The 13293-nt window shown below is 50.6% G+C and overlaps 2 protein-coding genes across 2 annotated transcripts; both read left to right on the top strand.

The window, feature by feature from the left end:
- The first annotated feature begins 42 nt into the window (after positions 1-42).
- LOC146272121 (major facilitator superfamily domain-containing protein 12-like) lies at positions 43-4558 on the top strand. The gene is made up of 10 exons (XM_084707816.1): positions 43-791; positions 1103-1313; positions 1447-1579; positions 1871-2080; positions 2312-2404; positions 2720-2812; positions 2985-3155; positions 3389-3483; positions 3594-3724; positions 3816-4558. Exons 1-10 carry the CDS (start codon positions 524-526, stop codon positions 3893-3895), a joined length of 1485 nt encoding a protein of 494 aa, XP_084563942.1. The 5' UTR covers positions 43-523; the 3' UTR covers positions 3896-4558.
- Positions 4559-4701: 143 nt separating this feature from the next.
- On the top strand, positions 4702-13180 carry LOC146272120 (kinesin-associated protein 3-like). The gene is made up of 20 exons (XM_084707815.1): positions 4702-4905; positions 5507-5638; positions 5984-6132; positions 6228-6292; positions 6461-6602; positions 6712-6811; positions 6919-7043; positions 7364-7462; positions 7568-7746; positions 7911-8073; positions 8284-8384; positions 8723-8831; positions 8945-9057; positions 9268-9433; positions 10840-10965; positions 11102-11200; positions 11416-11501; positions 11659-11815; positions 12189-12267; positions 12471-13180. The coding sequence occupies exons 1-20, from the start codon at positions 4874-4876 to the stop codon at positions 12577-12579; spliced, it is 2331 nt and encodes a 776-aa protein (XP_084563941.1). The 5' UTR covers positions 4702-4873; the 3' UTR covers positions 12580-13180.
- The last annotated feature ends 113 nt before the right edge of the window (positions 13181-13293 follow it).

The following is a 13293-nucleotide window of genomic DNA, read 5'->3' as shown; positions in this document are numbered from 1 at the left end:
ACAACGCCTGCTATTGGTCCATTTGTTTTTTCATGTGACTGTCAGCCATTATTGTTGTTCACATAACTATTTGGTAACATGGGACCGGAGAGACATGGGGGACACGCCGGGAGGATGGGATCTTTAATAAAAGGTGGGAGGATGTCATTCGGTCGCAACCTGGTCAGGGACAGATGTTAGGAAACGTGTCCTGATGCCGCTGGAGCGGGGAACTCCCGAACAACCTGTGCTTCCCCTACTCCCGTGAAATAGGTTTTATTGCCTCGGTAAGAGTAAGACATTAATCAGGTGACTGGAAAGATGACTAGTTAGTTAAGTCGACAAAAGGGGAGAAACATTCTTTGCTGGGACTTGCCTTTTGACAGAACCAGAGTGGCTTTAGTTTGCCATTAGCTTGGTTTCGCTATGAGTTGTTAGGAGCCGCCTACATGGGATAGAATGAGGAATTGAAAGAAGATTTTTTTGCAGTCTGCGATTGTTTTGGCGCTTGGTAGGCCTACTCAGTTGGGCATCATTTAGCAACATGTCAGACACGGAACGGTCCTTACCGTTCTGCAGGCGTATCAGCTACGCCGCGGGACACTTTCTAAACGACCTGTGTGCATCTATGTGGTTTACCTACCTGTTGGTTTACTATCACTCCGTGCTGGGGTTTCCCAACACCAGTGCTGGTGTCCTGCTGTTAGCCGGCCAGATTGCAGACGGGGTGTGCACGCCTCTAATCGGTTACGAATCGGACCGAACCCCGGGCTGCGGGTCATATGGGAAGAGAAAGTCGTGGCACCTGGTCGGTGAGTACATTACACTGTATTTATTAAGAGCATAAAGTGACAGGGAAATGTAGTGCAGTATCATGTCACACAGAAGAATGATGTTTATCAAGTAGCCTAGTGTTTATGAGGAAGTTATTTTACTAGGAAATTCACGTCCTGGATTTGATGTGTGTGTTTGAGCTTGGTGTGTGTGTAAGTTTCCCCCAAAAGTTTTGAAAAAATAAATTCACTGTGTGTGTGAAAAATCTATGTTTTTAAAAGTTGATAAGAAATAAAGGCATTTTCACCCCCCCTCCCCTCCCCTCCCCACCCCTCCCTGTGTGTTCCAGGTACTGTCAGTGTGTTGCTGTCCTTTCCTTTCATCTTTAACCAGTGCCTGGGCTGTGACCTCTCGACCCCGGAGTGGGTGGGCCTAATCTACTTCATCCCCTTCATCGTGGTGTTCCAGTTCGGCTGGGCGGCTACGCAGATCTCTCACCTGTCTCTCATACCTGAGCTGGTGTCCTGTGAACATGCCAAGGTGGAGCTCACTGCTTACAGGTGAGCACGCACACACATACACATAAAAACACACACACACACAAACAAATACTGCCACACATGCACACTTACCTGTTTGCTGTGACAGTCCTCCATGCCTAACATGGTAACAGGCAGGTATCCTCTGCTGCAGGTATGCCTTCACGGTGGTGGCCAACATCATTGTGTTCGCCGTGGCCTACCTGCTCTTCCACTTTCAGCCTGGACAGGAAGGGGACCCCTCCATCAGCGACGCCCTCGGACCAATAGACATCCCTGTGTTCAGGGTGAGTGGGTGTGGCCAGACAGCCACCGTGCCTCAGTGTGAGGCCTGTAGATCTTACGAGTGCTGTGTGTTCTAGAACCTCACTCTGCCGTGTGTTCTAGAACCTCACTCTGCCGTGTGTTCTAGAACCTCACCTCTGCCGTGTGTTCTAGAACCTCACCTCTGCCGTGTGTTCTAGAACCTCACCTCTGCCGTGTGTTCTAGCACCTCACTCTGCCGTGTGTTCTAGAACCTCACCTCTGCCGTGTGTTCTAGAACCTCACCTCTGCTGTGTGTTCTCTGTGATCTGTAGAACTTGAGCCTGATCGTCCTGGGGATCGGAGCTCTCTTCTCTCTTGTGTTCCACCTCGGAACGCGAGAGAAGAGGAGAGCTGGAGAGGGGGAGGTGGAGGAGGAGGAGGAGGGAGAGGGAGAGCGCCGGCCGCTTATCCCTGCTCCCCAGCATCCCCCCAAGGCTCTGCTCCGATGGAGCTGCTGGCTGAAACAGCCCTCCTTCTACCAGGTAACACCTGCTAGACAAACAGGTCAAACTAGCTAGCATAACCAGGTAATCCCTGCTATTGTACGAGTAAAATGGTGTATCTCTGATTGGGTTTTGTCTGGGGTGAGAACAAAAAAAAAATGCAGACTGAAAAACCAAGAAAGCCAAACTTCCTGTTACCCTAACTTCCTGTTAGCTGAGTACTAACATGGTGCATCCTGTTGGCCTGATCTTGACTTCCTTCCTTTCCAGGTGGCTTTTCTCTACATGACCACCAGGCTCATTGTCAACCTGTCCCAGACGTACATCTCTATGTACCTCACCAACTCACTGATGTTGCCCAAGGTAACTCACACACACTCTCACACACATTCACACGATGTTGTGTGTTCCTTAACTTAGCATTGTACATGTTGATTTCCTGTAAAACAAATATCTCTTTATTTCCACTCCTTTCTTTCCACCCCCCCCCCCTCCCCTCTCTCTCTCTCTGTCTTCCTCCTCTCTTTGTCTGCACTCCCCTTCTCTATCCACCTCCCTCCTTCATCCTTCTCTATCCACCTCCCTCCTTCATCCTTCTCTATCCACCTCCCTCCTTCATCCTTCTCTCTCCACCTCCCTTTCTCTCCACCTCTCTCCCTCACCTATCTTTCCCCTCAGAAATACATTGCTACTATTCCCCTGGTGATGTACATCAGTGGCTTCATCTCTTCCTTCATCATGAAGCCACTCAGCAAGCTCATTGGCAAATGTGTGAGTCACACACTGTCTCACACACACACTGTCTCACAAGAGACAAATTCAAAAATTAGACCCTAGATTCTCACTTCCACCTCCAGACAGCTTCACATCATGTAACATAGGAATACTCATCCCCATCTGACACGGCTCATGCATTTCCCTGTCTTCCTCCTTTCATTGGCAGCTGACCTACATCGTGGGCATCCTGCTGGTGCTGGCCTTCTCCTATTGGGTGATCCTGGACACAAACATGGGTCAGCAGATCTACGGGGCTGCCATCCTGCTGGGGGCGGGGTCAGCCACCATCTTGGTGATGTCACTATCCATGACGGCCGACCTCATTGGTGAACAGACGGTGAGTGTGTGTGTGTGTGTGTGAGCGAGAGAGAGTGAGCGAGTGAAGGAGTGAGCTAGTGAAGGAGTGAGTGTGGGAACTTGTGGTGGGTCAGGCTTAGTAGTGTGGGTTGAGGGGTCAGGGATCAAGGTTAGTCAGGTCTGTCTGTGTGTGTGTGTGTGTGTGTGTAGGAGGTGGGCTGCATGCCCGCTATGTTTCCTGAGGTGACGAGAGTGTGTGTGTGTGTCCTGCAGCAAAGCGGAGCGTTCGTCTACGGGGCCATGAGTTTCACTGACAAGGTGTCCAACGGAGCCGCCGTCATGCTGATCCAGGCCATGCACCCCTGCCAGTGAGTGCTGCTGGGGGAGGGGATTGGATTGGATAAGACAGCTTCTGGGTGTGTTCTGTTTTGACGACCTGTGCAGCACTCATGTGTGTTTGATCTGTCTCCCTGGGCAGCACGCAGTTGTGCTGTGCGGCGTGTGTGTGGTACTACCACCACGTCATGGTCATCGTCACAGGAGGCGTGGCCTTCGCAGCCACACTGGGACTCTGCACGCTTATGATCTGGCCAATCAGGATAACCCAGCGTGAGTATGACACAACTGACGACAACTTTAAACACTTGATTATACGTGTTGATGTTGTTGTTTAAATAGTGTGTGTGTGTGTGTGTTGCAGGTGCTCCGTCGATCTCAGGGTTGATGAGGGACAGTTCGGACCCCTCAGATAACAGCTGTGACCAGGAAGGGGTCAACTAACTGCTAAACCCCTGACCGCTAAACCCCTGACCCCTAAACCCCTGACCCCTAAACCCCTGACCCCTAAACCCCAACCTGTACGGATATGCAGTCAGTCAAACTACCTCTAAACTCCTCAGTACCTGGGAGGAGAGGGACATGCGGGGCCATCAGGTGAACACTAGACACTGCAGGAGAGGGGAAAGGATCCGCACATTATAGATAGAAACTACAACTCTGAGTATCTGTACTAGAAGCTGCTGGCATTCCTGCTTGTCTGAGTGCCGAACATACAAACTAGAATCAGTTCAGATGATCATTAGAGGCTTATGTCTGCTTCAATCAAACTATGATTTGTTTTTAATGGTCTGATTGTTTTATTTTTTAATAAATGAATAAGGGAGATTATATATCTATACACACCCATTTTTATAAAAAAGGGAGCTGTTTTATTAAGTGTTTTAATCAAAAGGGATATTTCACTGAAGGGAAGGCTTAGTGTTTTCCGGGTGGACTAACTGACAGGAATACAGCCTTGTGGGAATTCTCAACTCTGTGCCGTCTGGAGGAAAAAAACATGTTTTTGTTGTTTTAATATATTTTTGTATCGTTTTCTGTCTGTGTTTGTGGACCATGGTTCCATTGTTATATTGCACAATACACCTTATACCCCCGATTTTATAACGCATGTGTCGTTCTTGTTCAACAAACCTTTATTTATTGTTGTTGTTGATTTCTCAAATTGTTTACTTAATGATTTTCTCAATACTAAACTAGTAGAACAGACCAAATATAACAGTAGTCTGCAGCTAGATGGCGTTTTTCACGCACCGGCAACCAGTCCTGTCTACTCCGCCCGGAGAGAGAGGTAATGCTAGGCCAGCAGTCATCATAGCAACTGCTCGGGCGTCAACCACGTCGCGCACAGGACTGCCCCTCGTGATTTACAGCGACACCGGCACACCTACACCGGTCTCGGTTTCATATGACCCGCACAAGATGCAATCGGAGGATGCACGGTATCTAAAACGGTTGGTAAAGCAAAGTGACAGATCCGCTTTCAATCTCAGCCAGTTTAGCTACAGTAGCAAACAGCTAGCCTGACTAGCTAACTAGCAACAATGAATCTGGTTAGATTTTGCCTGCAGTGTCAGTGCTACGTTTGGGACTGCAGAGCTTTGAGTAGTATTAACCTCCCGTACGCTAGCTAGCTAGATAAGTATTGTAGTGACCAACGTAGTAAAGCAAGCCAAATAGCATGTTTATTGATTTTGTAGGAGAGTACTTTCTTAACTGGATCTTTGAAAAACAGCAACATCCACAAAGAGTTGACTCACAGAGGGCGTGATTAGCGATCACCTTTACATTTATAGTCAATTAGCAGACGCTCTTATCCAGAGCGTACAGGGACATTCTCCCTGGCATTCTCCCCGAGGCAAGTAATCACGCAACGTCATTTGCACGGCCGGGAATCGAACCAACAACCTTCTGATTAATAGCCCGACTCCCTAACCGCTCAGCCATCTGACCCACATACTAGTCGTATCTAGCTAGTTAGCTATCGTTGCTAATTACAACAGCCTAATTAGCTACCTTAAACACCGGTGACCATATGTTTTGACCCGGGTACAGCAAAGTGCGGTGCGGGAACGTGGAAGTTCACCCTACGGAGAAGGCGTTGGTGGTTCAGTATGAGGTGGAGGCGAGCGTCCTTGGCGAGACCGGAGACGAAGTGCTGGGTGACCGCAAGGAGGGTCAGAAGATGTGAGCACGGAGATTCACCAAATATTTAAACTCTAAAACTGTGCTGTCTTTATTAGACTTGCATTTGCACACACAAGTGCATACATTTTCTTTGCCCGAGTGTTGAACTCCACAGGAATCAAAAGGTATATCCCTACTTACCTTAATCTCCCTCTTTCCCTCCTCTCTCTTTCTCCTCCTCCCCCCACACCTTCTCTCCCTCCTCCCTCCACTAACCCCTCCACATCCCTCCTTCTCTCCCACCACCACCACCTCCACCTCTCCTCCCTCCCCCTCTCCCTTCCCCCTCCGCCCCCTCCTCTCCCCCCTCCTCCTCTCACCCCTCCCCCCCTTCCTTCTCTCCAGTATCCGCCTGAGGAGCCTGAGCTCCTCCACAGACCTCTCCTCGCTGGCCAGGAAGGTGGTGGAGGAGAGCAGGCTCCTCCCCTCCTCCAGGCTGGCAGAGGTGGAGCAGCTGCTGTTCTACCTGCAGAACAGGAAGTGCTCTGGGACAGGTGAGCGCCTGCGTCTCTGCTCCCCCCAACCCTGTGGCTAGAGACAAGGTTCCCCCTGACTGTCTGCTTGTGTCCTGTGTGTGTGTGTGTCTCAGCACCAGAGCAGAAGGAGCAGAAGGAGGTGAAGCCCAGGGACCTGACGCCCTTCGATGGGATGGAGGTGAGTTAGAACTGATGATGGGATGGAGGTGAGTTAGAACTGATGATGGGATGTGTGTGGAGGGGTGTGTGAGGGAGAGAGGGTTTCCTGAACAACTGTAGATGCTGAGCTCATCTTCTTGTGTGTGTGTCTGTGTGTATATATTTATGTGTGTGTGTGTGTGTGTAGCTGAAGGAGGAGGCCAGTATCAGTCAGGTGGAGCAGTACGTGGAGATGCTGTACGAGGACCTGGAGGACAAGCTGAGAGGATCCAGGCTGCTGCTGCAGCTGGCCCGCAACCCTGAAAACCTGGAGGAGCTGCTGCACAACGGTAACATCCTGCCGCTGTGATGTCATATCCTGTAGGGGACCATCAGTACTTACTGTAGGTCAGGGTGGATTAGTGATGGTGTGTGTATGGTGTGTGTGTGTGTGTGTAGAGACGGCTCTAGGAGCTCTGGCCAGGGTTCTGAGGGAGGACTGGAAGCAGAGTGTGGATCTGGCCACCACCATCATTTATGTGTTCTTCTGCTTCTCCAGGTAAGCACACACACACTATACACACACACACACTATACAGGCACACACACACACACTATACAGGCACACACACACACACACTCCTCACTGTGGTGTGTGTGTGTCAGCTTCTCCCAGTTCCACGGCCTGGTGACGCACTACAAGATAGGAGCTCTGTGCATGAACATCATCGACCATGAGCTCAAGAGATACGACATCTGGCAGGAAGAACTGCAGAAGAAGAACAAGGCCTATATCCTCCACTGGAGGACCAGGGGAAGGGGGGGGCGATTGATATGTTGATTCTAACTGATTGATTAGTTGGTTCCTTATGAGTAGTTGATTGATTGATTAGATGGTTGATTTTGAGTAATTGATTGATTTTGAGTGATTGATCAGGATTGATTTTCTGAAAGATTGATCAATTAACTGTCTTAGATTGGCTGACTAGTCGGTTGATTATGATGGATCTCCTAAACACTTAAATTAAATTAAAGAGACGGCTACATACACACATGCGCGCGGTCGGTTGGTGAGCATGCAAAGGTCATACGTGTCCTTGACCTATGTTACGTGAGGAGGACCCAGAGAGCAGTGCTGCCAGGAAGGAGCTGGACAAGACCAACAAGAAGTACCAGGGGCTCCTGCACAAACAGGAACAGCTGCTCAGAGGTAACCCGGCAACCACTTAACCTTACTAGTCACCTGATCACACCAACACCTGCTGACCTGGACTGGTTGGATCATCCTCCTGGTGTTGGATCCCCCTCCCCCCAGTCTCACTGTACCTGCTGCTGAACCTGGCCGAGGACACGCGCACAGAGCTGAAGATGAGGAACAAGAACATGGTGCACCTGCTGGTGAAGGTGCTGCAGAGGGAGGACGAGGAGCTGCTGGTGCTGGTGGTGTCCTTCCTGAAGAAGCTCAGCATCTTCATGGAGAACAAGAACGACATGGTGAGAGAGAGGAGGGGGGTTAGGGGAGATGGAGGGAGGGAGGTGGAGAAATGGGGCAAGGTGGAAGGATGTGAGAAGAGTTGGAGTAGATGAAACGCCGTCTCCATCTGCACCACTCACTCAGTCCATTGACACATCCTGCCTCCCGATTGGCTGGTTGTCAGGCGGAGGTGGATACCGTGGAGCGATTGGCCCGGCTGGTACCATGTGACCACGAGGACCTGTTGAACCTGACCCTGCGCCTGCTGCTCAACCTGTCTTTCGACAGAGGGCTTCGCTCCAGGATGGTGGAGACAGGCCTGCTGCCCAAACTCACCAGCCTGCTAGGTACCCAGCATGTTCATGTGTGCGTGTGTTCATGTGTGTGAGGGTGGGCACTGAAGTGTGTGTGCGCCTGCTGCCTATGTTCACTAGCCTGCAAGGTAACACAACTGCATGAATGTTTAGAAATGGGTTTGTGGTCTGTGTGTTAACTCAGGGGGTGTGTATGGCGTGTATACTTGTGTGTGTGTATGTGTGGGTGTGTGTGTTCCCCAGATGATAAGAGCAACAAGCAGGTGGCTATGTGCATCCTCTACCACATCAGTATAGACGACAACTTCAAACCCATGTTCTTCCACACGGACTGCATTCCCAAGGTCTGTCTCTCTCTCTCTCTCTCTCTCTCTCACACACACACACACACACACACACACACACACACACACACACACAACAGCATACTCTATAAACATTAAAAGTGTATTTTCAACCAATGCCAATTCTTAAGGGGGGTAGGGAAATGCTAGTGGTGGTAAGCCTGTAGCTAATGCTACATTCAGGTAGTGGTAAGGATGAAGGTGGACATGTAGCTTGAGCTAAATGCTAGTGGTGCTAGCATGTATGCTCGGTGCTAACGGCTAGCTGTGCTGTAGCTGATGAGGATGCTAGTGGTGCTAGCATGTATGCTCGGTGCTAACGGCTAGCTGTGCTACAGCTGATGAGGATGCTGTGTGAGCATGAGGAGGATGGCGTCCATGCTGAGCTCGTCTCCTTCTGCATCAACCTGGCAGCCAACAAGAGGAACGCACAGCTCATGTGTGAAGGTGAGACACACACACACATGCACCACACACACGGATACACGCAGGTATGAAGTTGTGCAAAGTGTCCATTGGCCTGCTAAACATTCTGTCCTGTGTGTGTGTGTGTGTGTCAGGTAACGGGCTGAAGCTGCTGATGAAGAGAGCTCTGAAGCTGAAGGACTCTCTGCTGATGAAGATGATCAGGAACATCTCCCAGCACGAGGGGCCATCCAAACACCTCTTCATAGTAAGTCCTGCCCCTGGACCTTAAAAAAATACGTTTTCAACCGTAATTTTTTTTTTCTTTTTTCGACCTTACATTTTTTTTTTTTACATATATTTTTAACTGTTCATCCCCCCCCCCCCCCCCCCCCCCAAAAGTGTAACTTCTCTTTCAAAACTTTTTCCTAAACCGTTAAGATATATATTTTTCCAACCTTTTTTTGTGTGTGTGCAGGACTATGTGGGGGATCTGGCAGCCCAGATCAGAGTGGAGGGGGAGGAGGAGTTTGTGATGGAGTGTTTGGGGACGCTGGCTAACCTGACCATCCCTGACCTGGACTGGGAGCTGGTACTGAGGGAGTACAACCTGGTGCCCTACCTCAAGGACCGCCTCAAGCCAGGTACACACCAGGAGAGAGAGAGAGGCCTCAAGCCAGGTACACACCAGGAGAGAGAGAGAGGCCTCAAGCCAGGTACACACCAGGAGAGAGAGAGAGAGAGAGGCCTCAAGCCAGGTACACACCAGGAGAGAGAGAGAGAGAGAGAGAGAGAGAGGCCTCAAGCCAGGTACACACCAGGAGAGAGAGAGAGAGAGAGAGAGAGAGGCCTCAAGCCAGGTACACACCAGGAGAGAGAGAGAGAGAGAGAGAGAGAGAGAGAGAGGCCTCAAGCCAGGTACACACCAGGAGAGAGAGAGAGAGGCCTCAAGCCAGGTACACACCAGGAGAGAGAGAGAGAGAGAGAGAGAGAGGCCTCAAGCCAGGTACACACCAGGAGAGAGAGAGAGAGAGAGGCCTCAAGCCAGGTACACACCAGGAGAGAGAGAGAGAGGCCTCAAGCCAGGTACACACCAGGAGAGAGAGAGAGAGAGAGAGAGAGGCCTCAAGCCAGGTACACACCAGGAGAGAGAGAGAGAGGCCTCAAGCCAGGTACACACCAGGAGAGAGAGAGAGAGAGAGAGAGAGGCCTCAAGCCAGGTACACACCAGGAGAGAGAGAGAGAGGCCTCAAGCCAGGTACACACCAGGAGAGAGAGGCCTCAAGCCAGGTACACACCAGGAGAGAGAGAGAGAGAGAGAGAGAGAGAGGCCTCAAGCCAGGTACACACCAGGAGAGAGAGAGAGAGAGAGAGAGAGAGGCCTCAAGCCAGGTACACACCAGGAGAGAGAGAGAGAGAGAGAGAGAGAGGCCTCAAGCCAGGTACACACCAGGAGAGAGAGAGAGAGGCCTCAAGCCAGGTACACACCAGGAGAGAGAGAGAGAGAGAGAGAGAGGCCTCAAGCCAGGTACACACCAGGAGAGAGAGAGAGAGGCCTCAAGCCAGGTACACACCAGGAGAGAGAGGCCTCAAGCCAGGTACACACCAGGAGAGAGAGAGAGAGAGAGAGAGAGAGGCCTCAAGCCAGGTACACACCAGGAGAGAGAGAGAGAGGCCTCAAGCCAGGTACACACCAGGAGAGAGAGAGAGAGAGAGAGGCCTCAAGCCAGGTACACACCAGGAGAGAGAGAGAGAGGCCTCAAGCCAGGTACACACCAGGAGAGAGAGAGAGGCCTCAAGCCAGGTACACACCAGGAGAGAGAGAGAGAGAGAGAGGCCTCAAGCCAGGTACACACCAGGAGAGAGAGAGAGAGGCCTCAAGCCAGGTACACACCAGGAGAGAGAGAGAGGCCTCAAGCCAGGTACACACCAGGAGAGAGAGAGAGAGGGGGGGGGGTTGTGTTTGTTTACAAGATGACGGTTGACTCAGTGCATAGATGCTATTACTAGGCAATATAGGATGGCCTCTGATCACTGTGTGTGTTTGCAGGCTCAGCAGAAGATGATCTCATCCTGGAGGTGGTGATAATGATTGGGACGGTCTCTATGGACGACTCCTGTGCCTCCATGCTGGCCAAGTCTGGAATCATCCCTGCCATCATCCAACTGCTCAACGGTCTGGAACACACACACTCACACACAAGACACAACATAGTTCTTTCATAGCCCACATATGCACCAGGTTGTGTGTGCTTCCTGTTCACTTCCTGCTTCCTGTTTACTTCCTGCTCACGTCTGCTTCTTATTTACAGCCCAGCAAGAGGATGATGAGTTTGTGTGCCAGATTGTGTACGTCTTCTACCAGATGGTGTTCCATCAGGCCACGCGTGATGTCATCATCAAACATACCCGTATCCTTAAAGGGACAGGCACCATTCCCAGAACTTCTGTTCATGGTGACAGGTGTGGTGATGGGACTGTGGTTGTGCTGTATCATTAACCTTTAAAGACATTTGTGGTGTGCGAGTGCCTTTTCAAGGTTCTCATATCCCAGGAAGGGGTGTGTATGACAATGACCCCACCCACCTGGTAGTCATGGTGACGTTCCTTAGCTCCGCCCCTGTAGAGGCGCCCGCCTACCTGATAGACCTGATGCACGATAAGAACACCGAGATCAGGAAGGTGTGTGACAACACTCTGGACATCATTGCTGTGAGTAACACACACACACACACTCACACACACACACACACACACACCCTCACACCCTCACATATGTACACAGACACTGACAGAGATACACACACACACACACACACATGGGTCTGTCTGTCACACACATGGGTATACTGTGTGTGTGTGTGTACAGGAGTACGATGCAGAGTGGGGCAGTAAGATCCAGAGTGAGAAGTTCCGCTGGCATAACGCCCAGTGGCTGGAGATGGTGGAGAGCCGGCAGGAGGGGGAGCCAGCGCAGCACGGAGACGAGTCTCACCTGGACCCCCCCGACCTCTTCTACAACACAGGTACTGTACTTCCATCTCTCTCTCTCCTACAGCACAGGCACTCTACCTCCATCTCTCTCTCCTACAGCACAGGTACTGTACCTCCTCTACCTCCATCTCTCTCTCTCTCCTACAGCACAGGTACTGTACCTCCTCTACCTCCATCTCTCTCTCCTACAGCACAGGCACTGTAGCTCCTCTACCTCCATCTCTCTCTCTCTCCTACAGCACAGGTACTGCCTACACCTGTACCTCTCTGTCTGTCTGTCTGTCTCTCTCTATCACACACACAATTGCTTGTCTCTAGAGTACAATATCTGTAGTAATAATACAAAACTAATAACTAATAGATAGTGTCATAGATAAAACACTGTGTGTGTGTGTGTGTGTGTAGATGGGATCACTCCTGCTGATGGGACAGTTAGTCCCGACTTCTTCAGTCTCCACGACCAGAATGGAGACTCACACTCAGGGTGAGTTCCCCTCCTCTCCTCTATCCTCGTCTTCTCGCTTTCTTTCTGATTACGTTTTTATAAATGTCCTTGACCACTTGTGTGTGTTCCTGTGTGTGTGTGTGTTCCTGTGTGTGTGTGTGTGTTCCTGTGTGTGTGTGTGTGTGTTCCTGTGTGTGTGTTCCTGTGTGTGTGTGTGTTCCTGTGTGTGTCTGTCTGTCCAGTGATGCTGGTGGATTTGACCAGTCAACCTCGTCTCCAGGGCGACCAGCAACGGCCTACGGTTTTAGACCCGACGAACAGTTCTACTACCAATACAACAATTCTAGATGAACACACACACACACACACGTTCACACACTCAAGCAGGCATGCCACCACACACACACACACAAGCATGCATACACACACACACACACACACACACATGCAGGCCAACACACACTCAGAAAGGTTTCCATGCACGCACTCCACCTTTAATGCTGTGAACTAAAACAGGGTTGGAAAACAGGAACGTTTTGCTAACCAACCATGGGATTTCCTAACAGAAGTCAAGTCTACTCTTTATGCTGTAACAGATGACCACCTTACTGGTCGTAAGACTAGTTATATTTATACTACCTAGGAGGACTAGTCATTGGGGCATGGGTGTAGCTCAGTGGTTGACTGCCCATCGATAGGTTGCTAAATGAACACATTATGGTTGTGATTGTGTATATAACCAAGTAGACTAGTTACCCTGTGTAGCTAACACGGTGAAGCTGATCATCTGACAGTATTGCATGTCAGGTGAAAGTGTTTGGTATGAGAGTGTGTGTGTGTGAAGGCGAGAGTGTGTGTGCATGTGTGAGAGAGAAAGCATTGCTCTACTGTACTGCTGAGCAGCTTCCTTCATAGATACAGTAGAGAGACTCCTGTAGTGAGGAGGGGGGAGGGGGAGAAAGAGAGGGGGGGAGGGGAGGGGGAGAAAGAGAGGGGGGAGGGGGAGAAAGAGAGGGGGGAGGGGAAGTTGTATGGTGTGCTGGAGGAGGGAGGTGGTGGGTGAGG

This window comes from Hypomesus nipponensis, chromosome 10 (assembly GCF_054491055.1).
Source record: "Hypomesus nipponensis isolate SF chromosome 10, ASM5449105v1, whole genome shotgun sequence".
Classification (NCBI taxonomy): Eukaryota; Metazoa; Chordata; class Actinopteri; order Osmeriformes; family Osmeridae; genus Hypomesus; species Hypomesus nipponensis.
This window is presented reverse-complemented; position numbering and strand designations above follow the sequence as displayed.

Bases quoted from the DNA above. Each gene is read 5' to 3' on its own strand.
- LOC146272120 (XM_084707815.1), top strand. From the start codon at position 4,874: ATGCAATCGGAGGATGCACGGTATCTAAAACG. The intron at 6,133-6,227 runs GTGAGCGCCTGC...TGTGTGTCTCAG, and splicing joins CAGGAAGTGCTCTGGGACAG to CACCAGAGCAGAAGGAGCAG. The intron at 8,074-8,283 runs GTACCCAGCATG...TGTGTTCCCCAG, and splicing joins CAAACTCACCAGCCTGCTAG to ATGATAAGAGCAACAAGCAG.
- LOC146272121 (XM_084707816.1), top strand. From the start codon at position 524: ATGTCAGACACGGAACGGTCCTTACCGTTCTGCAGGCGTATCAGCTAC. The intron at 2,405-2,719 runs GTAACTCACACA...CTTTCCCCTCAG, and splicing joins ACTCACTGATGTTGCCCAAG to AAATACATTGCTACTATTCC. The intron at 3,484-3,593 runs GTGAGTGCTGCT...CTCCCTGGGCAG, and splicing joins CAGGCCATGCACCCCTGCCA to CACGCAGTTGTGCTGTGCGG.